This window comes from Acomys russatus, chromosome 1, assembly GCF_903995435.1.
Source record: "Acomys russatus chromosome 1, mAcoRus1.1, whole genome shotgun sequence".
Taxonomy (NCBI): Eukaryota; Metazoa; Chordata; class Mammalia; order Rodentia; family Muridae; genus Acomys; species Acomys russatus.
In genome coordinates this window covers 21,655,011-21,681,710 of record NC_067137.1, presented here as the reverse complement: position 1 = coordinate 21,681,710, position 26,700 = coordinate 21,655,011, and the positions used below count along the sequence as shown (strand labels likewise).

The 26,700-nt window shown below is 46.6% G+C and overlaps 1 protein-coding gene across 1 annotated transcript in view; it reads right to left on the bottom strand.

Moving 5' to 3' along the window:
• The window catches only part of Alk (ALK receptor tyrosine kinase), a 713,415-nt gene that overhangs the window by 90,269 nt on the left and 596,446 nt on the right, over positions 1–26,700 (bottom strand). The window contains exons 7-9 of the mRNA XM_051169801.1: positions 26,212–26,343; positions 23,948–24,048; positions 6,282–6,451 (exon numbers count right to left, since the gene is read on the bottom strand). Coding sequence (XP_051025758.1) covers positions 6,282–6,451; positions 23,948–24,048; positions 26,212–26,343 — 403 coding nt within the window. The remainder of the gene's footprint in view (positions 1–6,281; positions 6,452–23,947; positions 24,049–26,211; positions 26,344–26,700) is intronic.

Here is a 26,700-nt window from a genome sequence, read left to right as displayed (position 1 = left end):
TGTGTGTGTGTGCACATGTTGGTGTGAGTGCCTATACATAAGTGTGTGCATAAGAGTAGGAACTAGATGCTGATATTGGTATCTCCCTCAGTCATTTTCCACATTATGAGATAAGGTCTCCCACCATCCTGGATTTGGCTACAGTGGCTAGCCAGCCTTCCTGTCTCTGCCTCTAGTGCTGTGATCAGGTTTCTGTGTTTGTTTGTTTGTTTGTTTGTTTGTTTACATGTTCTCATTGTATAATCCTAGCTGGGCCAGAGCTTACTATGTAGACCAGGTTGGACTTGAACTCACAGAGATCCACCCACCTACCTCTGCCACCCAAGTGCTGGGATTAAAAATATATGCTACCAAGTCTAGCTTGGCTTTTGTTTTTTAAATATAGGCTCTGAGGAACCAATCTCACCTCTTTATGCTTGCGTACAATCATTTACACTCTATGCCATCTCCTCAGTAGCTACATTTTTTTTTTTTTAAGAAAAAAATATTATGGGCTTCAGGGAGTTATGAAACAAAGGAAAAACAAACAGCTAGCTTGAAATGTGTAAGAGATGTGGTCTGAAAATCGGGCAGAACCAAAATATTTTGTCAGTCACAAGGCCTACCATGTGCTCAGCTTCCCACCCCGCTAAACACTGCACTATATTTCCTCAGGCAGGGCCTAGGAAACAGACTGGCCTAAGGGTTAAGGAAAAATCGTTTAACCTCTTTAGCACTCAGATTTCTCATATATAAAGGGAGTTAATTATAGTTTCTATCCCAAGGGGCTCTTTGAAGGATGAAAGGAGATAACGCATGCTAAGTACTTGTTACAGTGATTGGCCAGCAGTAAGCACTCAACGCATGCCAGCTCTGACCAGCAGCTGAAACTCATCCATGGCTCTACCAGGAAGCTGTGGTGCAGTGTATGGAAAATACAAGCTCAACCCAACGTTTCCAGGGGGGCCGTGTCTAGAGCTGTGAGCCCAGCATCCCCTGCAGGGTCCGGAGGTCTATACTTCTCCCCATAGACAAGAATGAAGACAGTGCTCTGCTAATGCTGTTCTGAGGGCAGAAAGATGTTACGTGGAGAAAGAATATTGCATCCATAGGTGTCCTGTGTAAAATCGGGATGCCGTGGATGATAGCCAAACGCTGAAATGGGGGCGGGGGGGGGGAGTCTTTCTGTCATTTCTGGTATGAATGCACGGGGACATAACTCTCAGTTTAACAAAGCTCGTTTGCGAGATGCATTTGCGAAACATCTCGTTTGTCGTTTAGGACAAAGGATGCAAAAGGGAACAGGAAACCTAAATATCTCCAGAGGGAACATTTTTTCTTGTTAGACTATGTATACAGCACACAGCTAAAAGCCTTCCTAATGACAGGGTTGAGGAGCTCAGCTTGCACAGGTGTGATAAGTTACACGCTTTCTATTTGACTGCACGATTGCAGTGATTTGTGGGACATGATTTGATCCATAGTATCTCCAAACCCATCTCGTAATGAACTCAATGCAGCAAGCCTCTGCTCTGTAAGTGTGTGTCAAAGCTTAGGAAGGTGGGAAACACTGTGCACGGGGGTAGTAAGAGATGATAACGAAGAGGAAAATATCCCCGGAAGAGACTGCTGATTACAATAAGGACCGAGAACTTGTTTTTCTTCCATTTTGAAGAAATTCCAGAACAATGGCATCCACATTTGAGGAGGGAGAAGAGGTGGGGGAGAGGATGAAGAAAAGGAGCCGCAGTTGTCCAAGGTAGATGTCCGACCGTGACACAGCCTTTAAACACATTTGAATTGATGCTGCCCTTCAGAATTGCCATGACAGCACATATCTGCATTCCAGGCATGGTGCCGCTGCTCAAGACATCCCAGGCACTGCTCTTGGGATTTTCCCCCATTGTTATTCATTGCAGTCTGGTTGTAGACTTATGGTAATTTCATAACGAATGCAGATGATTATGTTACGCATCTCTTTGCATACTTGTGAATGGACAGAAGAAATGCCCTTCCTGGAGGCACAGCTTCCGGCTGCTAGCCTTTCAGACCCATGGAGAAGTGACCCAGCTGTTGGAGAAGGACTGCCGCGGTGTGGGAGCCATCTGACTACAGTTCTTTGGTCTTCCAGGCTCAGCTCTAGCTCCCAACCACAGGCGCCGGAGCCCACGATTGAGATCATAGTCTCTCTTATAAAGTGGTTCTGACAGGACAGTGACCACAGACAAAGAGAGCACAGGCACCGGGCGCGTCCCCAAAGAGGGTTCCCTGTCACAACAATAACAAATGCTGTCTTGGCTCTGCTGATGGGACCCAGGTGCTGCTTTGATATATGGAACACTTTGTGGTCAGATTTATTATAAAGCAGGTTTTGTCTGTTTTGCTAGACACAGGTTGTACAGAGGAGTGCTGGATGGAGTCCAAGGGTGGGTTCTCAGTTCATTCAGCTGGAGTTTGGAGATATATTCAATTTTCCTCAGTACTTATTCTGTTAGGCATGGGAGTGGGTTCAGAAATCAGTGGCATATAAGATAGGGGCGTGATCTCTGCCTTGTGTGCCAATCAAATATTTTTTTAAAAAGTCATAAGAAAGTGACAAAAAAAGCACAGGGTGTCTCAAAAGCCACAAGGATTCATCGTAGGCACATAGATAGGCCAGGAGTGAGGGAAGACCTGCTTAAGAAGTGAATGATGAGTGGTATTTGGAGGTGGATAGCAAAGGAAGAATATTAGTGTGCAGAGGACAGATGATGGGAAGCCTGGAGGTAAGGAGTTTTAGTATGGTACCACCGAGTGGAGAGAGTTCTGGGCGCTGAGGGAGAGAGGACGAAAGAATGGCATGAGATCCTGAAGTTGGGGTTGGACATATCACACATAACCTTAAATAAAGGCCTTATTATAGAACATAGGAGGTAACCTAAAAGCTACACAGAGCCAGGGGAATGGATAGATCTATGTTTAAAAGAACTTCTCATGGGCTGTGCAGGGGCTGTGGGGATCTTGTCTTTGACAGGGATGCTATGAACACTTCCCTATGTGTAGAGGCTGGAGAACCTGGGAGCAGACAGGATTTAAGCATAGAGAACAATGCTCCGAAAGGTTTCAAGGCCTACGATTGGGGGGCTGTTACAGAGGAAGGAGCTGGAAAGTGGGAACTAGAGTCTGCCTTGTGGGGTAAAGGCTGAGGATGGATATGTTAACCTGACCATATGGGGTGGGAGAAGGCAGCTGGTTTTGCCTTTTTTGCTTTTTGTTCATCTTCTTTTCCCCTTCCCTAATCGGTCTCTTCCTCTTCTTCCTCCCCTCTCCTGTTTCGCTTTGTGACAATCCAGGCAGCCGCAGGCTCTCTCTCCTGGGAGGAAGTCAGATAAACATGCTTCTTGTCCCTCCATTAGTGACTGGAACCCAACAGAACAGAATCCCAACAACGTACATGGTAGCCAGCACCCCACCTTTAAGGTTCACATGACTGGCTAACGTTTCTAAGAGGGCTATGTCTAAGATGACTCTTCTGAGGCATCGTGTGGGCGAGGGGGAGCTCTTGTCACTTTTAATTATATTCCTTATATGAGCAGTTCTTACTGATTAAGCATTTAGTGTGGATCAAGGAGTTCACCAAACACTTCTCTTTCCCAAACCTAAAAGGCAACTGTATGTCTCTGTTTTGCAGAGCATGCCTTATGCTGGAAGATCAGTGGCTGGATTTATACTGTTTGTTCAATAAATTACTTATGAGTCCACTTAAAGGCTAGAATGAAAGATGCTGATGACAACTCATTGACACCCTATTATGTCTGGATTCTTTTGATAACCGTATTATTTATTCCCATAACAGTCTGGTGAAGTCCTAAGCTTACAGGGAGGGATGATGAGGCTTGGAGAGGGTCAGTGAATGAGATGAGGTCGCACAACTGCCTGATCTGAAAGCCCATGCTCACTTGTCAGTGTTCCCTTCCAGCTGCACCCCTCCCCCCAAGTCCCTGCTACAGTCTAGTTTGATTTTAGCAAGTGAAGCTGCCAGTCAGTTCACCTGCGGGTCCTCATCTTATGCCTCCAGTCTGCCTGCCGTCCACACTGCCTCTAGTTTTAGGAGCATGTTAGTGGCTGGCAGATTCTTTGTGAATGGAGACAAGTCCCCTCCCCTCCCCTCTCGTAATTACGCATGAATTACATCACAATGCATTACAAACAAAGCTGGCTTTGGTCTGAGTCTACAAATGGCCACTTTGGCCTCAGTATCAGTATTGGAAATATCAGTATGCTGAACGGCCTTGAGACGGGAGGAAGAAGGCTGGGAACAAAGTCTCCTTCAAACGAATCTCCTGTGGAAGGGAGCGAACCGAGTCAACATTTCACTTCCTTTAAATGCCCTGAAGTGGCTATGAGAGAAAGAACTTGCTGGGTTGAGGAGAGAGCGGGGCAGTGGGGGGGGTGCGGGGGGGGGGGGCGGGGCGGTGGTGAAACAACACTTTGATTCATCTGAATTAATTTTACATCTCCCAGGAGGGATGACTCCAGCATCGCCAGCAAGGTTCCAATCCCTGTGTGCAACTGCCACAATCCTGAGGAATAAAAGACCAGCCTACGGAGGCAGGCCCCCCCCCCCCCCCACTTCTCCTTCCTCCACTTTAATTAAATCCGTTTGTCCCAGGGTCATTGAGCCTGAGGACGTCCATGGGCTTTGATCATCAAGCCACATACATCCGAAAGAGTGGGTGGCTGCTGTTTAGAGTTAGGAAGGCGGGGGGGGGGGGGCCACTTCCTATGGGAATGGCAGGAGAGATCCCTTTAGAAGTGGCAGCGAACAGCACATATGAGGTGAGGCCAGCTCCACACTGAGGAAGCCCCATGACAGCAGGCATCACCCTCTACCCTGCCTCAAGACTTTGGTCCTCATATTTCAAAGGTAGGCTCACCAGAGTGGCGAACTGAGTATGTTTTCTAAGACTACTGTAAAGGCTGCGCTGGATGGTAGAGTTTGATTTTAACCAATAAGCAGATGGCTCTCCCTTCCAGTCCCCTCTGTAGAGATGACCAACCTGCCCTTTGCTGTAGAACATGTCCACACCACCCATGGGACATTCAGCACAGCACAGCAGAGCGTCACAAGTATACTGCTGTGCCAGGCAATTTTTTTAAAACTCAAGCATCACTTGCTTCAGGCTGACTGCAGGTGGCAGGGTAGTGCCATCCTGGGGAGACAAGTGGCAGCTGAACTCCATGGGGCTTCTGCTCCAATCAGGTGCCACATGATGCTGGAGATCCTGTAACCCAATCTTACTCCTTCAGAAGTGGGGAGGACATATTCAAGGATCATTTCCAAGGTCCCAGAGAATCTCATAAGAGCTGGGGTCCCTGGCAGAAGCTCTTCTCTGGCATCGCCCCTTGTCAACCTGCCTTGGGAGCTGAATCCACAGAGCAGTAGCCTCCAAGTTGCCGTCTTGGCTCTAAGGCCAACTTGTAGGTACTTTGCCCCTTTGATTTTTCAGCTTTTCCTCTTTAGAAGAATAGTAAAGAATAGTAGTAAAGCTTCCTCATCCACCAAGGTTTTGTTGTAATGAGGGAAAAGGATACAGCAGATGGGAAAGTAAGGCAACATCCATCAAGTGAGAGGAAAACGCCATAGAGACATGAAACCCAAGTATGATTTGGTAGTAGCTTGAGTGCCTCATTTTCAGCTCTCTCCACAGACAGATCCTGAAGGAAGCTAATCAGGCCAGGTGAGAGCTGCAGGAGATGAGCGTTCATTAGTGCCACATCCCTTGAAGCATCTCGAGCTCCAGCGATCGGCAGATGTGCAAGCCTCAGTGTGTACAGGTTTGCGATGGTTAATAGGGACTGCCGGCTTGGCAGGATCTAGAACTGCCTAGGAGACAAACCTCTAGGCGTATTGATGAAAAGGATTTTAGATTGGGTTAACTGGGGTGGAAAGCCTCAGCGTAAATGTGGATGGTACCATTCGATGAGGTGGAGTCTTGGACAGAAGAGAAAAAGAGAAAGCCAGCTAAGTACTAGCGTTTATCTCTCTGATTACTCACTATGGATGTGATGTAACCTGCTGCCTCTGCTCTAGTCATCAGGTTAACCCCACCATGATGGACTGAATCCTCAAACTATGGGCCACAATAAACCCTTCCTTCCTTCCTTAAGTCACCTCTGTCAGGTACTCTGTCACAGCAATGAGAAAAATAACCAATACAATGTCTTAGATAAAGGGCATGGGGGACAGAGAGACATTCCTACTTCAGCACTGTGTTTTGCAGACTAAAATAGAGTTGGGGGGGCGATGTACAGTAACCCACCTGTCAGTCACATCGAGGAGCGACAACACGGTCCACTGCCACAGGCTTAAGCCTTCATTGGTGGCAACATGCCAGACTGTTCGGCTTTGTTCCTTCCCAGTTTTGTTCTCCACCAGCACCAAGGAGACATTGCCTCTTAAGACGCCATGGATGAGCCAGGACATCCGGAGCTGTGAGGGAGAGAGGCATCAGCTAAAACATTAGTGTTGAACAGAAACGTCCAGTATCCTTGGAGCTCTCGCCTGAAGCTCAAAGGACTTTGCTGAGTTGATCCAGTGAAGGCAGCGGGATGCCCACTCCCTGATCTTGTTCACTGAAGCTCAAGGATCTGGGTAGGGACCATCAGCGAGTCATTCTGAGGCCTTATTGAGGCTGATGATATCACCCCAAATTTCACATGACTCTACCTCTGGTGGGTTTATTCAGTGGGCTTCCATAAACACACCCAAAGCTTTCTGCCAATTGACTCAACTCATTATGTGACTTAATGTGGGTAATTGTTTTCAATCAGCTTCTTTTGATTTAGGTATAATAGATTTTTCTATTCCTTCTAATGATTATAGGTCTTATTTAAACATTGTCAGATCACATGCTAGCTAATGGGAGACTCTATGATTTGGTAGACAAACATCTCTCTCTCTCTCTCTCTCTCTCTCTCTCTCTCTCTCTCTCTCTCTCTCTCACACACACACACACACATACACCACACCACATACACACACACACCACACACACACCTATATATCATGATATCCTATTATAGTTATCTTCCCACATGAGGATGCTGCTTTGCCAAAAGGAAGCTGCAAACGTACGTTTTTGTTGTGTCATAGGTTTCTATGGTACCATTCCCTAGACATTTGAGAGGGAATTGGAACTAATCATCTTTCTAAGAAAGCTTAAATGTAGTCATGTTTGGAGGCTGTGCATGCTACAGACGGAGGTTTAAAATAAGAGAGGTCGTGTTTGATAGAGATAATCTACAAACACAGGCAAAATGGGAAAGAACTGTGCTCCTGCCCAGTTACCTGCAAGAGGTCACTGAAGAAAGAAGGGCAAACAAAGCGCATCCTGAACACACAGAGTTCTCACTAGCTACAGTCCTTGGATTCTCGTGGTTTGAAGAGTTCATTCTCTGCAACCCGCAGCCTTCTTCATCTCCCAACCCCTGCATGGCACCTGTATTACAACTTGATTGATGAGGGACAGTACCACCAGCCACAGCCGCCTGAAGACTCACACTGTCCTACCTATAAAAGCTGTCTCTAACTAAGCCACGGCTGGGCCCTGGGTCCTGGTCTGTTGAATCTGATTGGCAGATTCTTGTCACATGTCCCTATCCAGGGGAACAAAAACCTGCCTCCACTGAAGCCTCCCAGGATAGCTGAAGAATCTGTCAATGCTTTTCTGTCTCTACTCAGTTTTGTTGTATGCCTGGGCACCATGGATTAGAGAATTTAAGCAATCCTATCTTGTTAATATTAAACTCTCTTTCCCACAGTCTACGGCAGGCAGAGTCCTGCTCCGGACCATGCCGGAAGCATGCCCATGATCACCTTGCTCTAGAACACTGTGGTTCGGAGTTTTCAAGTTGAACTGTGGTTCCTCAGTGTCCTTGGTGGTTCTTGGTCCTTGTTCTCTGTGAATGTCAACATTTGACTTTTGGCCACACATAATACATCAAGTAGTTTAAACTCTTCCCTCAGACGGTCCTGGGCCCCGACTCCTGATGCAGTGCTGTGAGTTCTACTTTCCTGAGAGCGTTCTGTTCTGCTACACCAGGCACCACCTCTGCCTCCTCCCCTTCCCAGCCCAAGTGTCTGCTGACCGATCTGTTTGCTTTGCTTCTATCCTAGAGGAAGATGCTCCCTTCATTTTCTCCATGATGTGGTTTCCTGTTCTCCCCCCCTTCTAGCCCCTGTCTTTTCAATTAATCGTCTCCTTTTTCTACATCCTCTAATCTCTCTGCCTCTAGCTCTTCTGTCCACAAAGAAGATCAGACCTCTCCCATTTTAGATCAAAAAAAAAAAAAAAAAAAAAGATGCCGTCTATTTGATTCTTGTGGCTCTTCTGGCTTACAACCTATGTCTGTACCTCCACTTAGATGTCCACAAATCTAGTAACAGGAAGGTAAATGATACTTTCTTTTTACTCTCTTTTATGGTAGGCCTGGAACCTGAAGCTTTGCACACACTAGGCAAGCGCAGTACCACTGAGCTACATTACCAGCCATTCTCCAACCTTTCCCCAACCAGCTGCTGTCTTCACTTCTTCAAATCTAACAACAGAAGGCCCACTCTGCCTTTAGAACCTATTCTCTGAAGTGCATCCAGGGCTCCTAAAGCCCTGTGCTCCTGCTCTCTCCTTCTGATACCTCTTGTGAACCTCTGTCACATTTTCACTGTCATCTGCGACTCAGCTCAACAGATTTCAATGGTTTCTTATTCTCCACTGGAAAAATCAAGGCAGCCATGGTCCTCTGTGATCTAAGTAAATCAATGCACTTTATATTCAGAGAACGAAGCACCCAGGCTGAGTCACATGCATGGGATGGAGATAGATACACCAGAGGTTTTGCCATCTCTCGGCAATGTGTTTTAGTTCAGTCTGGGCTGGAGAGGGAAAGAGAGAGGCTAGAGAGAGAGAGTAGAGGAGTGATGAAAGAAACAAGATGAGAGAGAAGGGGAAGGAGGGGAGGGAGGGGAGGGAAAGAGGAAAAGGGAGGGAGGGAAGGACTACATGAACTAGCTTAAAGCATTTTTAACCCCCCTGAGGAGGTGCATAAGGTTCCTTCTTGTCATCAGACTCTGAGATAATCACCGACACATTCACAAATATTTATTGTGTACCTATTTCATTATTTAGACCATGCAATACTTCCCTGCTCTCATATTGGGATATAGCTTATAAATCAGAATTAAAACCATGTAACTAACTATGTGTGTGCTGAAAAGTCCCTTGATGGTCCATATAAGAGATACAAGACAATGTAAGACCCTTGGCAATACTAAGACTTCAGTCACCAAAGCCATTTGTCCCAACTCTAAAGAGCTACTGGTAAATAGAATTAAAACAAACAATCAGACAGATGTTGCTTTCATCTTATAATGGCATCACCTATGTTTATAATAGAAAATGTCTGTTTTTCAGAAGTAGGTGAAGAAATCTTAGGGTAAGACTGAAAACAGGCGGTTGGTAGACAACTAGTCAATGTGTTTGGTATCACTTGGTATTCCTTAATTCCCGAGTTGGTAGGGAGATGCGTTTCCTCAAGACCTGTTTCTCTGTGTAGCTCTGGCTGTCCTGGAACTCACTCTGTAGACCAGGCTGGCCTCGAACTCAGAGATCCACCCGCCTCTGCCTCCTAAGCGCTGGGATTAAGAGTGTGCACCACCACCACCTGCCTCCCAGGTCTATTTCTTTTATTTATTTATTTATTTATTTTGGTTTTTTAGAGACAGGGTTTCTCTATGTTATCTTGGCTGTCCTGGACTCGCTTTGTAGACCAGGCTGGCCTTGAACTCACAGCGATCCGCCTGCCTCTGCCTCCCAAGTGCTGGGATTAAAGGTGTGCGCCACCACACCCAGCTCCAGGTCTACTTCTTAACTGCAGTTATCCTCCTGTGACCTCCAGCTTCTGTCTCTGAGCCAGCTGCTTTTCTTTCCAGGGTCTGACTCTCACATTAAGCCTGGCAGGGTTAACCTGGGAATTTGCCAGAAAGGCAGAATCTCTGGGCTGGCTGCAGACCTACTGGATCAGACTCTGCAGAGAGGCACTGAACGAGAGGGCAGCTTCTTCTGCTTTGCCGCAGCGCTCCGACGACTCATTTACTGTCTTTCCAGAATGCACCGGGAACGACTGCCCTCTGCATCCCTACCCAGTCTCTTGGAGTTCTTCGAACCACTCTAGTTTCCTGGCTTGAGGACTACGGATGAACTAAGGGTCTGTGCGGCCTCAAGTCTCCGGGCTCACCTCCTCTGAGGCCCCACTTTGTGGTGATCCTAGCTATACCTTCCCTGCGTAGCTTCAAAGGTTGTTATGGAGACTGAGGGAGAGAGTGAACATGACGCCATGAATGGTACATGGAATTGGTGGTTTTCAAGTATCGCCTGCAAACTAGGAACATCTATGGAGCTTTCCGAGCTGTCAGTGTCTGGACTCCACTGCACAGACTCTCATTGGAAGTTCTGGGTAGCAGTAGGCTTCAAAGTCCCTCTAGGTGATTCTGAAGTGCAGCCAAGGTTGAGACCACCAGTGGGAGGGGACTAATTAGAGCAAGAAGTAGCCTGGCTCTCTCAGTGAAGGGTCCATATTTTCAATAATTAATTTATTTAATCACCTTCCAGCCTGATCAAAGCTCCTTCCCTCCTCCCAGTCCCACCCTCACACCTCCCTCTCCACTTCCCCTTTTCATTAGAGAAAGAGAGGCCCCTCCTATAGGTACCAACCTGCCCTGGCATGTTGAATTGCAGCAGGGCTAAATGCAATCTCTCCTAATGAGGCTAGACAAGGCAGCCCAGCTAGGGGAAATGGATCCAAAGTCAGGCAACAGAGTTGGAGACAACCCCTATTCCAATTGTTAGGGGACACACATGATGACCACCTGCACATCTGCTATATATGTGTAGAGGCCCTTGGTCCTGGCTACACATGCTCTTTGGTTGGTGGTTCAGTCTCATTGAGCCACCATGGGCCCAGGTTAATTCACTCTGTAGGTCTTCTTGTGGTGTCCATGACCCCTCCTGCTCCATCAATCCTTCCTCCCACTCTTTCTCAAGACTTCTTGAGATCTGCCTGTTGCTTGGCTGTGGGTCTCTGCATGTGTTTCCATCAGCTGCTTAATGAGGCCTCTTACAGGACAGTTATGCTAGGCTCCTGTCTGCAAGCATAGCAGAGTATCATTAATAGTGACAGGGAGATGGCTCTTTCCCATGGCATGGGTCTCAAGTTGGGCCAGTCATTGGTTGACCATTCCCTCAATCTCTGCTCTATCTTTATCCCTACACTTCTTGTAAGCAGAACAGATTTTGGGTCTAAGGTTTTATGGGTGGGTTGGTGTCCTCCTCCCTCCACTGGAAGTCTCACCTGGTTACAAAAGGTGGTGACTTCCATTTCTATCTTGGACTTGGAGTTAGAAGCAATTCTCAGTCACTAAGAAATAACTTTAAATATATCTACAGTTACCAAATCAGAGTGAGGTGACTCTCCTATAGGAGGTGGCCATAGCCCTCAGCAGGGGCCTTTACTGGGTGTTACATGGCATTTCCAGGTGAGACTGGCAGCGACAGTACCCAAGGCCAAGGCTGAGCAGGAGTAGCCTGAGCCAGAATCCTCTCCTCTTAGACCTGCAGGCTGAGGTTCTTAGCAACTTCATTTTTTTGTGCATATGGGTATGTGTGTTTGTGCATGTACACATGTGTGCGTGAGCAAGGGTGCATGTGAGGGCTAGAGGACAGCCTCAGTTGCTGTTTATTATGTGCAGCCCATGGGGGGTTTGTTCTTATTTTTTTATTTTTTAATATTTGTTTTGAGACAGTGGTCTTTCACTGGTCTGGATCTCACAAAGCAAGCTCACCGGCTAGCCGGCGCCCCACAGGGATCTCTGCCTCTCACCACCTCTCATGCAGGGGATTACAAGTGCAGAACACCACAGTAGGCCTGTTTTTAAACAGGGATTCTGGGGATCAAACTCAGGTCCTCATGTAGGCAAAGGAAGTATTTTAACCACTCAGCCATCTCCCCAGACCACCAGCTTCTCGCTGCTGAGAACTGGAGTGCTTATGAACCACTGTGATTCCTAAAGCAGAGTGTAGGCTCACTTTCTACCTGAGGACTTCTGTTCCCCTTACCTAGCTCTAAAGAGCCCCTTGCATGTCACTCGACATAGATTCTCCAAGCCAAGTGTACCCAGCTTGGTCTTGACAGCAAGTTTCTAGTGCCCATGATGCTGGAATTCAGTCTTAGAAATCAACCTTAATATTTGCTTCTACCTGGGTGGCCTATAGGGTATGGAGTCATTTTCTAATTGACTTTGAATGCCAGAAATCTACACTAGGCACTTCCCACATGCTGTCTTATTTTTATACCCACAAGTCCCATCCATGTAGGTATTATCATAGCCAGTTGTGGTTTAATATGAGATGCCTCCTTTCTCAAAAGGCTCACGTGTTGAAGGCTTGGTTCTCAGTTAGTAGACATAGGGTGATTTAATATGGGCTTTGACTTAATGAATGGATTATTCACACGCAATGGCCTCGTTGGGAGATGACAGGAGGTAGGAGGCAGGGCCTGGCTAGAGAAAATGGGTCACTGGGGGTGTGCCTTGAAAGGTACATCCTGTCCTAGACTCTTCCTGTTTCTCTTCTCTCTTCCTGTCTGCCATGGAATGAGTAGCCATGCCCTGCCATGCCCTTCCTCGATGCTGTTTTCATCTTGCCATGGACCTATCTGCGATGCAGCCCGCTGATCATAGACTGCATTTGACATTCTAAGCCCCAAAGAATCCTTTGTATCCTCTATTATTTCTCTCAGGTTATCTTTCTCAGCGGCATAAGTTTGGCTCCTATGCATTAATTTGTCAGGAGAGAAAATTGGGGTGTAGAGAGGTGAAGTCCGTCACCCATGGGCACTAAACTCAAGTGCTATAGATGGGGCTTCCACAGTGCCTGTGTGTGTTCTTTCTACTATATAACACTGAATGTGTGTGTAGTATGTTGTGATGATCCTTAAAGAGTGAGGGGCTTACTGAAGAGGTTCTAGATCCTTGCTTCATGGTCATGGTCTGCAGACCAACAATGCTGCATCCCTTGGGAGCCTCCCATCCCAACCCGGCTCAACTGAACCAGAACCCATATTTTAACAGCATCTTATCTGAGGACTCTCAGCCTGGAGGAATTAGGGAGACAGTGTATTTTAAGCCATGCATTACCATTGCCACTGCCAGCCAATTAGTAGTATATGTGTATGCATTTACACGCGTGTGCGGAATCTTACACAGATATACATTAAAAAATAATACTTGTTTAAGTATGTGATAATACATTTTTTAATCCTTCTGGTTGCTTCCTAATAGTTATAGGTCATAAATGGCAGGCTTCTGACTAATAAACTCTTTTTGCATGCAGACAGCAAGTGAGACAATTGAAAAGAGACACGACCAGGAGCATGCCACCAGCAATTATATCTCCTGGCTCCAGCTGGCCCTTTCACAAGGGCCTTTTTTCCCCCTGCCTCTCAGTGGGGCCTGATAGACGTTCCAATTATGTGGTACCAGTGTTTGTCATTTTATTAATTAAAGTCCTGTATGTAAAGCAGGCGCAGCATTGTGGCTAGGCCTAATGCTATTATTTCTCTCATGGCCCCTTTCTCCTCCAGAGGTAATTACTGCAATTTTATGTCTAGGATGTGCCCCAACTTTGCTATGCATACCCCGTCTCTGTTTCAGAACAATCAATTGAACTCACGAGAGGAAAAAAAGTCATAGTAGAATTTTGGCTGCAAGATTCAATGGCAGCAAATATTGTCCATGCTGCCTGCCCTCCAACCTCTTAGGACAGGGATTTTTATACGTTTTCAAATCACGGAAGGGCAGTGGGAGTTCCACGATTAAAGCCCAAATTAAGGTATCCTGTTCCAAATGCATGTTCCATAGAAGTACAGGGAAACACATTTTACTAGACAGGGATGTACAAAGATGAACTTGATTAGTGTGTGAATAGGCATTTCAGGTGCTCCCTGCAGCAGGGGTCACCTGGCAGAGAACAGGTGACCAAGGCTGGAGTTGTTATCAGGGGCGCTCACAAATGCACTGGGCGCAGGCTGTGACTGTGAGATGTCCCCCCTCCACAGGCTCACTCTTGGTCCCCAGATGGCGGTGGTGTTTGGGAAGCTAGGAGAGCCTTTTTAGACACAGTGTAGCTAGCAGAAGTAGGGCACTAGAGTCTGGGCTTGAAGGTTGGCTCTGCTTCCCACCTGACCGCTCTGCTTCCCGCCTGACCGCTCTGCTTCCTGAGGCGCAGGGAGGTGAGCAAGCCGCGCAGCCACTGCCAGTGACAAGAGTCCCTCCTACCTTTGTGAATGACTGCATCCTTCTCACTGTGACACTGCAAGCTACAATACATTCTCCCTTCCTTAACATTTTTCTGTCACATATTCTGTCACAGCAGAGAGAAAAGCAACTGCCATGGAGCTTAAGGCTGCTCTCTGACCTAAGGTACCAGTAGTGTGAACTTATCATTTGAAGAGTCCCTTGATTTTAGTGTGGCATCTCATTAACTTGAGCTGAGAATATTGACTCATGGCAAAATCCAATGTTTTCATTCTCCATCTTCTAATTCACCTGGATAAAATAAACACCAACTCTCTAGCTATAAATAGCTTAATGAAAAATCAACCCAACCCAGCAAGAGGCTGGCCAGATGCAGAGTGTTTTGAAAGCAGGTAAATAGAATAGAATGTTGGCAAGTACCTGCAGTTATAGTAGCTTAAGAAACACTGGACACCCAGTCACTTAGGAGACTTAAAGACCAGAATCCTTCTTGAAAACATTATCAGAAACAACCCTTGCCAGTGAAACTCATGTATCACTTTACAGGAACATGTACATAAAAAACAATAACCAGAGATTTCTGGGTGTTAAGGTTATGTAGCCACAAATATTTGTTCTTCTTACTGTGTTTTTATTTATTTTCTGTTGTTTTTTTTTTCATGTAATGAGCACCTATGAATTTTGATAACTAGGACAAAAACTATAAAATTAACTTATGGTATATGACTATTAAAATCAAGCTAACAAGGAACAATACTGATATATGAACACCAAAACAATAAGCAAAAAAAGAAAATCCAACATTTATATAGCTTATTGAATGTCTTTGTGTTTGGGACTTTGTTTCCACGTCTGGAAGGAAGTGCACCAATCTGGTAACAGGGGTTGTCTTCGGTGGGTAGGATTGTGCGCAATTTCGGTTGCCTTATTTATACTTCATTGTATTTCTCTAATGCTCTAAAATGAGCACAGAATACTTTCATAATCAGAAAAATAAATACTGTCTTTAAAAATGCAGAGGGAGGATTCTGATGGTGTTGGAAAGTAGGGAGCAATGGGTGTCTTTACCTACCTCAGAAAGGCTCAGTGCTGGTGGCTGAGCTGTGGGCTTTGTGAGGGACCCAGGGTAGCTAGACACTATGATGGAGGACGTGGTACAGGACGGTGGTAGAGCAGGGGCTCTGGATCAGAAACAGTGCTCTGCCTTTTATTTATTACAGACTCTCTCAGAAACCCAGCACATGACGTAAGTGGTCATACGTGGGTCAGTTAGTGACATTCTCCCTGCTGGGATTTAATCAGATTCTGTGAGCCCCTTCCTGAGCTTAGCAAAGCTATTTGGGATATGTTCCCCTCTTCTCCTGTGTTACAAAGGCAGTTAGGAAACCCATGTTAGAAGTATATATAATGCACAAATGCACCACCTGACACAGCAGAAGGGGCCGGATGGAAGATTCTACAATGAAGATTTTACTTTCATTTTCCCCTTCTAGGTTCTTCAGGTGATTCTCCTTCCATTTTTATAGAAAAAAAAAAAGATGATCTTTTCTTCCTGAATATAATGGTGTGATTTCTGGCAAATGGCCCCCTCTGTGCCTCAGTTTCTCTGTGAATGTTAGAGACATTGCTGGGGCATAGATTTGCAATCCTCCTCTACGCAGAAGGGCTGAATTTTAGGTAAAAACAGTTCTACCACCTTATGGACAGCTGCTGGGGAAGAGTGTGGCCTCAAGGAAATGTGTGCATGCCTGTGCAGACAGAGTCCTCCCAGCATGCAGCCCCCAACAGTTAGCAAGTCTGTGTCCTACCAGAACGGTCTTCTGGATATGGGCCACGCAAAACTAAGGCTTGCCATTGGGAGCTATGAGCATCTGAGATTCACACTGCTTTTGAATTGAACCCAAGTCTGCTATGGGCCAAGGAAATTTTCACCCCCCCCCCCGACCTTGACAGTAATTCTTCATATGCCTCAATTTCACCATGGAGTAGGGGAGGGATTAAGTGTGAATGGTTCAAAGGAATTAGATTAATTATGTCCAAATGTAATTGTAATGGCTGTTGACTACTTCGGCCAATTAGCAGTCCTGGCAGAGCTCTCCACATCACAATGAGGAGGTGACATAATGCTAGTCTCCAGTTCCCTAGCTCTACAGTGCTGAGGTAAGAATTACTCTGGCTCAGATGTCTCAATAGGCGTTTATTTGTTGGATCTCTGAGACATAGGGAAGAGGCTTTTCTCTAGCCTCTATCCTTGAGGGGCTATGTAATTAATTAATTAATAATTAATTATTGATGAAGTGGGCTTATTCAGCACTCACTTCTCACACTGTTGCTAGTAAGACAATTCTTGCAACCTGCCTCTGCATTGCTGGTTGCCTGAGAGGAGAAATAAGAACACGGCAGTGTATCTCAGCAGAGACTTTTCGTGCATCTGAGAAGAAGGACAGCAGCAATAACTGTTGTCATTCATGTTTCCATCTGATGCCAGCCACAGTCTCACACAGCAAGTGACAAAGGTTATTTTATCCCCAACTTGGAGGCGTGGCTTTCCCGAGGTCAGATGGGTCCTTAGTGAGGCAGTGGTGGGATTTAAAAGTCACATGACTTACGTTGACTTCAATGGCCTTGGAATGTTTAGGGATTTGCCTCTGGACTGACCTGGCTTATGCCACATGACAGCAGATTGACCTTGTGCAAGGCGTTCGATCATCTAAGCCCCACTTTCTGCATCAGTAAATGGGGTTTGCACTTCCTCACAAGCCTGTCCTGATAATGAGGTGCTGAAGGTAAGATGCTGAACACGGGAGCCAGCTGTGTACTAGGGACCAATGACGAGTTAACTTGACACATACTAAGAGTCCCTTCCCTTAGCCCCAGACTAAGAGAGGAGTTCTTTCTTTTAAGGTGAAAAGAATGAGGGTCCCTGGGGGCTCTAATTAAGACATTTGATTTGCTTTTAGCGTAATGTGGATGAGCAATGCACTAGAACCCCAAAGTCTGGAACCCTTCATATGGAAAGCAAATTTTTTGGTAACTTTTCTACGAAATAATCACTCCAGAGAGAGTCCTGGGGTCTCCTGTGAGGCTAGCCACCAAGCAGGGTTAGAATCATCACTCACTGGCTCAACACTGTTGACTCTCCAAACCAAAGCATCCCAGCTTTGCTACCCATTAGCTCTACCCTCCCACTGGATGTCTGTGAGCTAAGCAGCCTGAGGAGTCAGATGTGCAGCTCCATCCTTCTTCCTCATCTGTATAGCAGAGGAGATTCAGTCACTCCCAGGGCCAATGAAGGCAAAGGGAATAGCTCTGGGGTCCTTGACATACAGTGGATTCTTTCTGCAGCGATGCCTTTATAGTCATATGGCGTAGTTGCCATTAAAAACCTAAAGGAGGGCTACATATCATAGGCATGTGCCATGGGCCTTCAGGAAAGCCATTTGGAAAGTACCTCCTGCTCTACTCTAGTCTCCTCTCTCACCCCCACAAAGCAAAGAAGCATTTGCCCAGGCCCCATAGAAGGCTTTTCTGAGACTCATGTCTCCATCCCTGGGGGTTGCTGCCCATACATAACCAGCTGGCTTCCTCTGGGCACCAGTGATATTATGTCTGTTGGGCTATGGGGAAAGGGGAGACAGCTTCCAGAAGGTCTACTCGGCTCCGACTTGTTCTAGATGATGGCATCACCCCATAGGAGCCACAGAGACCTTATGTTTCCTGCTGAGCTCCAAGTCATAGTCTCCTGGACAGGGACTGGACAATCCAGATGGATGCCATGGATCAACATGAGATCCTGATCATGGTCCCAAGGCAGGAGGAAGGCATTTTTTCCAAATAGATGAATCCAAAGATTCTGCATATGCAGCAAAGAGCAAGTGAGTGTGAGAACACCCCCTCCCCCCCCCGCCGCGGCCAGACCCGTGGTGAGTTTGCTCCTAATTGAGGCAACAATGGAAGCCTGGCACTGGGACAGCTCTCTCCTGAGATGATCAAGGGAGCATCAGCTAAGATGTAACCAGATGCTCACAGGAGCTCTGCTCAATGAGCTCTCCTGATCCTATAATACCAGATGGAAAGGACCAGTGCTCGGTGGGGGTGGGAGGAGGGGATGGTAACACCACTGCCACCCTGGAGTCCCTTCTAGACAGTGCTAGTCCCTAGCTGCTTAGTAAGGGGAGTTCTCCCTGGACTGTAAAGCAATGCTTGGCTGCACTAGGACAGAGGCTGGGCTTGGGCTGCCCCCGCTAAGGACTGGCTTGGACTCTCACTGGTCAGCTGAAATACATCACAGGGGAGAAAGGCTGAGCAGGGGAGGAGGAAGGGCAGAGCTTTCTTTGATGAAGGTGTCCTGACTCCGTAAATGACCACCTCACCCAGGATCAAGCCCAGGTGGTGGTGCAACAGCTATTCTCTTTCTCTGCAGCGGACACTGGTTAGACACGTGTGGCTAAGACCAGGGCACATGTAAGGAACAGACAGCACATGATTCTCACAAGAGAGCAGTAATGCCTTGGTTACAAATCGAGTGACATTCTTTCTGCGTCCAGAAGTAGGAAGCCCTGTCTGGTAGGTGCCGGAACTCCGAATAAGTAAATGTGGTGCCAGGGACATGGTGGCTCATAACAGTTGCCTGTAATCCAGTGGTTCTCAATCTTCCTGATGCTACAACCCTTTAATCCAGTCCCTCGTGTTGTGGTGATCCCCCAACTATGAAATTATTTTTGTCGGTGTGACTTTATAACTGTAACTTTGCTACTCTTGTGAATTGTAATGTAAATACGTCTTTGGAGATGGACGGTTGTCAAGGGGGTCGTGACCCACAGGTTGCGAACAGCTGCTCTGAGCAAAGCTGGAGTGGAAGGGGAGGGGGGCGGGGGGGGGGTCATCTGTCACATAGGGCGGCAGCGGGCAGTGTGAGAAAAGAGCATGGATGCTCAGAGCCAAGAGGTCTGGCTTTGGTCTTGACTTGCTTTGGGGCTGAGGTACATTTCTTTCCTGCCTTGCCAAGATAGGCATTTTTTTCTCCGGGGCAACCCAGTATGTACTCTAACCTAGAACGTGGGTGGAGGAGACCTTGATATGGTTGTGTATGGGATACACCTTCTGTAGCGGGCTTTATCAGCTCTCAGTTCTTCCTGTGCACTGCCCTGCCCTCCTCTGTCTACTATGGGCTGGGCTGATTAGGCAGAGCCCCCTCTCCCCCCTCCCCCGCTGTGGTATTTCTCTCTCCATCTCAAGCCTCTTTTGTTCTTGCTGTCCTTTTTTTTTTTCTCTTGTTTTTCCATAGGAGACTTTGTGATTCAGTTTGAGAAATGAGAAACTCCAGTGTTCTGTGTTTCCTTGCCTGTCTGCAGAGGATGTGGGGGCAGTTTTGGGCAAGTTCAGTCAACACTGCTGATTCTCATACCAAGAGGCTGGCAAGAGAAGAGCTGTCATTCCATGCTTGGCCACCAGGAAAGTCTTTAAAAATTTACACCAACAGGCAATTGATGGGAGAGTGCCATGACTTCTCTGGGACTGTCATTAGAGGGTATCATTCTCAGGGGCACGTGGGCAGAAGGCCATTCCCCGTGCCAGTCTTCTCTTCCACATCTCTCCAGGTATTGACAATTGTTGGTCTTAATGACACGGAGTGTGGGTCTCTTTCCCTTTAGGCCAGAGAGCCCACACAGACATGGCAGACCCTCACGGCTAACCTGTCAAAGCTCAGCTGCCCCAACAGTGAATTAAAGTTATTATTTTTTCCTACCCTTGGGCTGACCTCAGGGTGGAAAGGTCTAGATGTATTCCAGGATATCAGTGTGTGTGTGTGTGTGTGTGTGTGTGTGTGTGTGTGTGTGTGTGTGTGTGCGCATGCGCGCGTGCGCGCGCGCATGTTTGCATGTATGTGGGTATACACACATGCTCAAGTGCACATGGACACAAGGACAGAAAACCAGCAGTTGGGAACCAACCATCACAAAATAAATTGGTGCACCATATCCACCCTCCTGGGTCCTTCCTATTCCTGCAGTCCAGAAACATAAAATTAAAAAACAAAACAAAACAAAAACAAAAACACTCCCATGTTGTAGGGTGGAAAGAAAGGAGCGAAGCCTATTCCTCCCCGCCCTAGGCTTTCCTCTGGCCTGAGTACATGACTTAAAATATTCTAGTCACTGGCAGGCTATTCAAATAAAACAGAATCTCAAACCTCATAGGGCTTGTTGAGACTGTCAGGCTTCCAGAATGTGTGAAAGGCAGGGGGAGGGGTGAGACAGCCACTACCCCTCTCCTGCCCTCCTCTGTATCAGCAGCAGCTGCAATGCTTGATACATCAGAGTGTCTCAAAGCCAAGTCCGACTGGAGCAGGCCTGACAGTGTGCGAGCACATGAAAGCCACGGCAAGGCTTCCCTCCCCCGTGGCAACTTTAATTATTTGAACAGGAGCTCAGTGAAATAAAAATAAAAATAAAATTAAAAATCAGAATATATTGTAAGTGGCTCCCTAGTTTCCTGCAGAAAATAGCTTGTGGCAGGGAAGGGGAACTGAAAAAAGTCACGGTGTTCTCTCTGCCTGTGGCTGGGCTAGGCAGGGGTCTTTAAATATTCCTGCTTTATGTGCGACTGTGCAAAGGGCAGGAGGAGGTGAGGCCTGCTGGAGTGGTTGGGCAGGAGTGGCTGCAGGTAGCTGGAGGGAGGACATGAAGGCTTCTGGGAGACTGTAGGAGTAGGGTTGGCACTAGGCCCCTGCTGGCTTTTGTCTTCATTGTTGGTGGGCATTTGATCTGGTTCTGCATGCTCTTCCAGACCCTCTCTCTCTATAACCTCTGCTTCTGCACCATCATTTCTGACTTCCTTTCTGACTCATACTTCTAAATGGCAAGATGCATTATGCTGCTTGGGGAGGCAGGTATTGGGGAAGCTCTGCATGTACTCAGTATGGATTTTGCTCACAGCCCATAAATTTCAGAATCCTCAAGAATAGAGAGTGAAGATGCAGAGACCCAGCCTCAGTGACATCCTCCAGGAAGTCAAAAGTGGAGCCCAAGAAACCCCATTTGTCCATTTTCCAAGTGACTACAGGTGGAGAGGCGTAGACTCAGTAGCTAGCTCATTCCTATATTTGGAAGAAAATTCACCAAAGAAGACCTCAGTTCCCCGTGGGGATGCATGGATGACTGAGGGTGTTTTGAGCCCCCATTTTGAGGCATTCTGCATGCATTAACTTGGACAGACCAGGACTGGTCTGCCTGTAGAGAAAGTATTCTATGCTAGGCCTAAGTCCTAAAGTCCAGGTCAACCAGGGTATCCCTCCCTATGGGTCTGTCACTCATTGGGGACATCCCCCAGCGTGTACCTATATCTAGTACATGGAACCATCTTAATCTAGGGAAGCCTTTTTAAAAATTGTGAGGTTCAAAGACCCAAGTCAACCTCAAGGGCCTTGCACAGCAATGTAACAGTCACTGGTACCCCTGCTGTTGTAGCTCCGCTTCCTACCACCTGCACGGAGGATTTGGGAGCAGTGAGTGGCAGAGGTTATAAACCTGGACATAAGCATTTCTATTTTGGTTATGTACTTACCCCTTCCCCCAACAACAACCACAGCACATCGCTCTTAGCATCGAGAGCCTACCAACTTTAGATGATCAATAGTCTGAAAGGCTGATTGTGAAAGTCACGGTAGTATAAACACATACAAACATAAATGATGTGGCTATGGCGGGGGGACCCACTCCTTCCCTTCCATGGTGCCTGCTCAGGCAAGCTCTGGAAAAGGGCAGGAAATAACAGAAACAGCCTAGAGCAAATCCAACTGGAGGAAAAAGAAAGTCAAGGAAAACACCTGTCTCTGCTATTGATCAACTCAAAGGTTATCATAGGAGCGACAGAGTATTAGGAAAATACCGCTTTGCTTTGACATTTCTTCCTCTGAAATTAGGCTCATATTAAACCCAGCAAAGAATAAATTTAAAGACCAAATGCTCCTAAGGAGCCTCCTGCCCTCTCAGGTGGGCCAACCATCTGTCCTCACTTAGGTTTCCTTGCAAGAAGCCTTCTCGTCTACGAACCTGCTCTGAGGCATCTCACCAATGACTGTAATTCCACCATCTGCACCAGATACTGTGGCTTCTCAAATACAATTTATTTTAATGAATCTATTTATTTCTGCCCAGATTTCTTCCAAGAGAAGTTAAGGTATCTCAGAGCTACACAAAGCTTGATAAGATGAGAGAAATAGAGAGGGTAAGAAAGATAGGTCAAATGCACATTTGTAAAGTCAGGTAGCTACAAACACACTTGTTTGCTTACCAAGGCGGGGTCTCTGCTTTAATCTAACCATTCATTTGATTGAAAAAAAATCATTTGTATGTCTCTTCTATTCCTGGCTTTACGCTTGAGTTTTTTTTTGTTTTTGTTTTTGTTTTTGTTTTCAAGAGAATTGTAGAGGGTTAGAGTTTGGCCCCTTAGCAAGGGGAGTCTTGTGTACTTCTGCAAAAAGCTTTCCTTCCTGGGATTTCTACCAGCTGAAGGAGAAGGTGCAAACCTGGACAGTTTTAGAATGTCTACAACTTGAGAGGAAACAAATTACCTTAGAGGGTGCATAGCTAAAACTAAATCAGACAGGAGTTTCTTCTGTGGGTTGCACAAATAGAGAACTGGCAGAATCTAAGCCCTGAGCTGGCCTTCTGTTGTATGCAAAAAATGTGTAGGAATCATGGGGTGTGTAAACTTCCCTAGGTGTGGTGTGTCTTCTGTGTCTGATGCCTGGCAGAAACCCTCTTCTTAGCCCATGTTCCTTGTGTTTACACAGGTTTCCAGTCATGCTATAGCACTATTTCTGTAGCATCCACTATGCTCCCCCTGGTGTCTTAAGCCTTTTACATGCATTAACCAGTCCTTATCTTTGTGGAGTAGGCTAGATACATATAATAGTATCTCCACTTTCCAGGTAAGGAAACTGATACCCTAAGAGGTCTGTTAACAGCTACCCTGACAAATGGTACAGTCAGTCTGGGTGGAACCTGTATCAGATTCAGGGCACTGACCAAGAGTATACTGTGTTATTGTATGTATGGGGGAGTCCTACATGAATTTCTTGACTTCTGGAGAATATGATCCATACTTAAAAAACATGTCACCAGGCCTCAAGTCCTCACACTCAAGAGACAACAGCTTTAGGAGTCACGTGGGTACCTTACTAAATGTTACTGATGTCTTAGTAAAATCATGTAAATAGATTTTTGATGCTTTTCAGTGTTCAAAATGTATTATAAGAGATTGATATTTTGAAAAAATGATTTTAAAGAAAGACTTGCAAATTCTATTACTCTTCTCTATTATGCCTATTATAAGAAGTATTTTTTCTGGGTTTTCTTTAATTAAGGTCCTACACCAAATGTTTGGCGTAGCTGAGTATGGATCTTTACAGTAAGCCCCTCTGCCAGTGAAGCTTTGCCATGTGGATGGATGTAATGTGCATAAAACATGGCAAAGGCAGTTCTCCTGTCTTTCCCGAGGAGCACAATCAGTCCAGCTATCCAGGCTCCTTTATTAATCTGTTTTGATTCATCTGGAAGTGACCCAGGGGTGGGAGAGGAAGTCAGGAACACCTAGAGGAGTCTGAACACTTGCCTCACAAGGAGAGTTCTTCATTGGTGCAGGGAATGTGGCACTGGTCACTGTTGCACTTTCAGAAGTGGAGACATCCGTGGTGCTGAGTGACAAGGCGTGGCCTGGGGAGGGAGGGAAAGAGCCACAAATACATTATCACAGGGCACCGAGGGGAGCAGTTAGTGGACTATGCAGAGTTCTGACTTAGCCCAAGAACATCTCTGAGGATGCTGCTTTCTTTTCTACAGTGGACAAGGAAGCCCACTCGTGGTTGTCGACAAACCATGTTAAATCTTTCATTCCAAACTGCCTAGGAGGTCCCAGCACCATACTTCTGGCTAACCCATTTCTAAATTCTGAAGGTCATGAGCTTCAACACAGGAGCAGCCTGAACAGGGTGGACTCAGGGGTTGTCACTCTCTTTACCCTGCTCCAGAGCCCAGGTCATCCTGTGGCCCATGCCTTTCCCAGACAGACTCATTTCTTGTCTTCTTTCCCTGTTACTTGGCCTAAAAATCTTGGAGATGATGATCTGCCAATCATCTTGGTGGAAGGAAGAAAACTCTTTAACCCTCTAGGAACCACAGAGCATTTTGAAGATGGTCAGTGCTATGGAGATGGGAGCTCTCATCGTTTTAGGGGTCCACGAAGCTCCAAACAGGACTCTAGTCCTTCATTTTTACCTTCCCCCATCTCTCAGTAAAGTTTGATGTCGAATTGCTACTACATACTGAACATGAGTGGGTCCATAGCAGCATTATCAGGACAGGTTCAAGACAGCAGAAAGCTCAAGACCAAGGAGTTGGGTTGGACAGATGGACAAAGACGGATCAGACAGGTGGGGTCGGGTGGGAGCTTAGTAACTATAGAAAATAGTTAATGGCCCACAAATAGAATTTATGGAAAGGTAGATATTTCCTAGGGCCAAGACCAGTGGGTTGAGATTTAGAACTATTAGCACAATGAGGTTCACTGCTGGAGAGGTGGTAAGAGCCATGCCACTGAAGCACCCACCATGACTGGGTAATTATTTTCTATCATGCTACAGGGAGAGCTATCAAAGTGGGAGCAGATATGAGGGATTTGTCAGGCAGTGGGCCCCCGCCTGCTCTTATTGGACCCTTCTGCACATAGGCAGCTAATCTGTGAAGTAAGGAGAATAGGCGAAAAATCAGGAGCTCCTGGGTCCTTCCTATCTGGAAGGGGCCTCTGCAGAACTCCGCTCTGGGGGCGGGAATTCAGCCTTAATGTGATAGGGCCACTGTGAGTATATCCTGGCCCAAAGCCAATCCTCTCGGCTGTAGCCAGGTCTTAAGATTGAAAACAGAGCCATGTGGGCTCTGGGTTCCATCACAGTGGATCTGGACAGCATCTTATCACTCCTCGTTACTGGTACCTCTTAAAATAACCCACAGGATAATGCAATGTTTGCTTGGAAAGAGGGGTTTTGCTGAGGGTGTCTTGACTTCCACTAGAGAGGACAAATGCAGAAGAGGGGTGGAGACGGAGCCCTTCTCCAGGCCCATTCTTCCTAGGGATAGATGCCTGAGTTCATCTCTACATAGTTACTGGGGACAGATCAAGATGGAATCATGACTGGGTGAGACCCAAGCTTTCTCCAGCCTGTCTTTGCAGACTATGCTGGCCTTGCTGACCCTCTCTGGTTCCAACACCGCTAGCTGGTATCTCTGAGAGTTGGTGTCAGCCATCTTGGATAAACATGGCCATGTCTTTCTGGCACTGAGCAGGGAAAGTGGTGAGAGAGACGTTAAGGAATGGAAGACAGTTGTTGCCAGCTGCAGTGAGTAGGAGTGGAGACTGCTAAGGAGCCTGGGCCATGAGAAATAAACCAGATATTGAGCGAGGTTCCCAGGGCACAGCCCAGGCAAATGACTCAAGGCCTCCCTATGCCCCAGTCTCTCCAGGAATAAAAGGGGCTATGGCTTTCTCTATTTCCCAGTGAATTATGTGGCTGACTCTTGGTAGGACTTCAACTTAGAATAAAAGGGTGGTTTTATTAGGATTATTCTGCTGGTTTTCAGCTGATCTCTCACCAAAGCTCCATATCTAAATAACAAAATGTGCCATTGAGCTTGGACATGTTCAGTAATTCTAGAGCTTAAGAAGGGATGAAGAGGAGACTGGGTGTGAGCACCCCAGCTAAGCCTTGAGCAGAATACTGCATGGAAGGAGATGCCACAGTATGCTGGGTTGGGGTCCTACATCTCTTACCTGTCCACATGGACACTAGGGTGGGCATCAGGAAGAAGGGAAGAGAGTAGTACCTTGGTGGTCATGGGAACGAGCATCCTTTAGGATCTTCACTTGCCACCGGGGCACATGGGGTGAGAGTAAACCTTGGGTCCAGCCACAGAAGCCATCTTCGAAGTTACAATAAAAACCAGCAGGAAGTTTACCTGTGAAGAGATCACAGGGCACCATTATCACCAGTACACCAATGGCAAACAGGGTCAATACCAAGCCAGCTTAGCCAGGGATAACCAAGTTATCCTCGTCAGTGGTGGCCACCCAGTGAGAAGAGGCCTCCTCCATGGCAGCACTGTGTGTGTGTGTGTGTGTGTGTGTGTGTGTGTGTGTGTGTGTTGGTTAGTGATTCTCTGATCCTTTATTTAAAGTGAAATGGTGCTAATAACTTCACAGCTCAGTCTTGTATATGACAAAGGAGAGGCTCAGAAATGGTAAACAAATGCAAATAGCCAACAGTCATCCCACTGGGACTAGAGCCCAGATTGTCTGCTTCTCAATTCTGTACT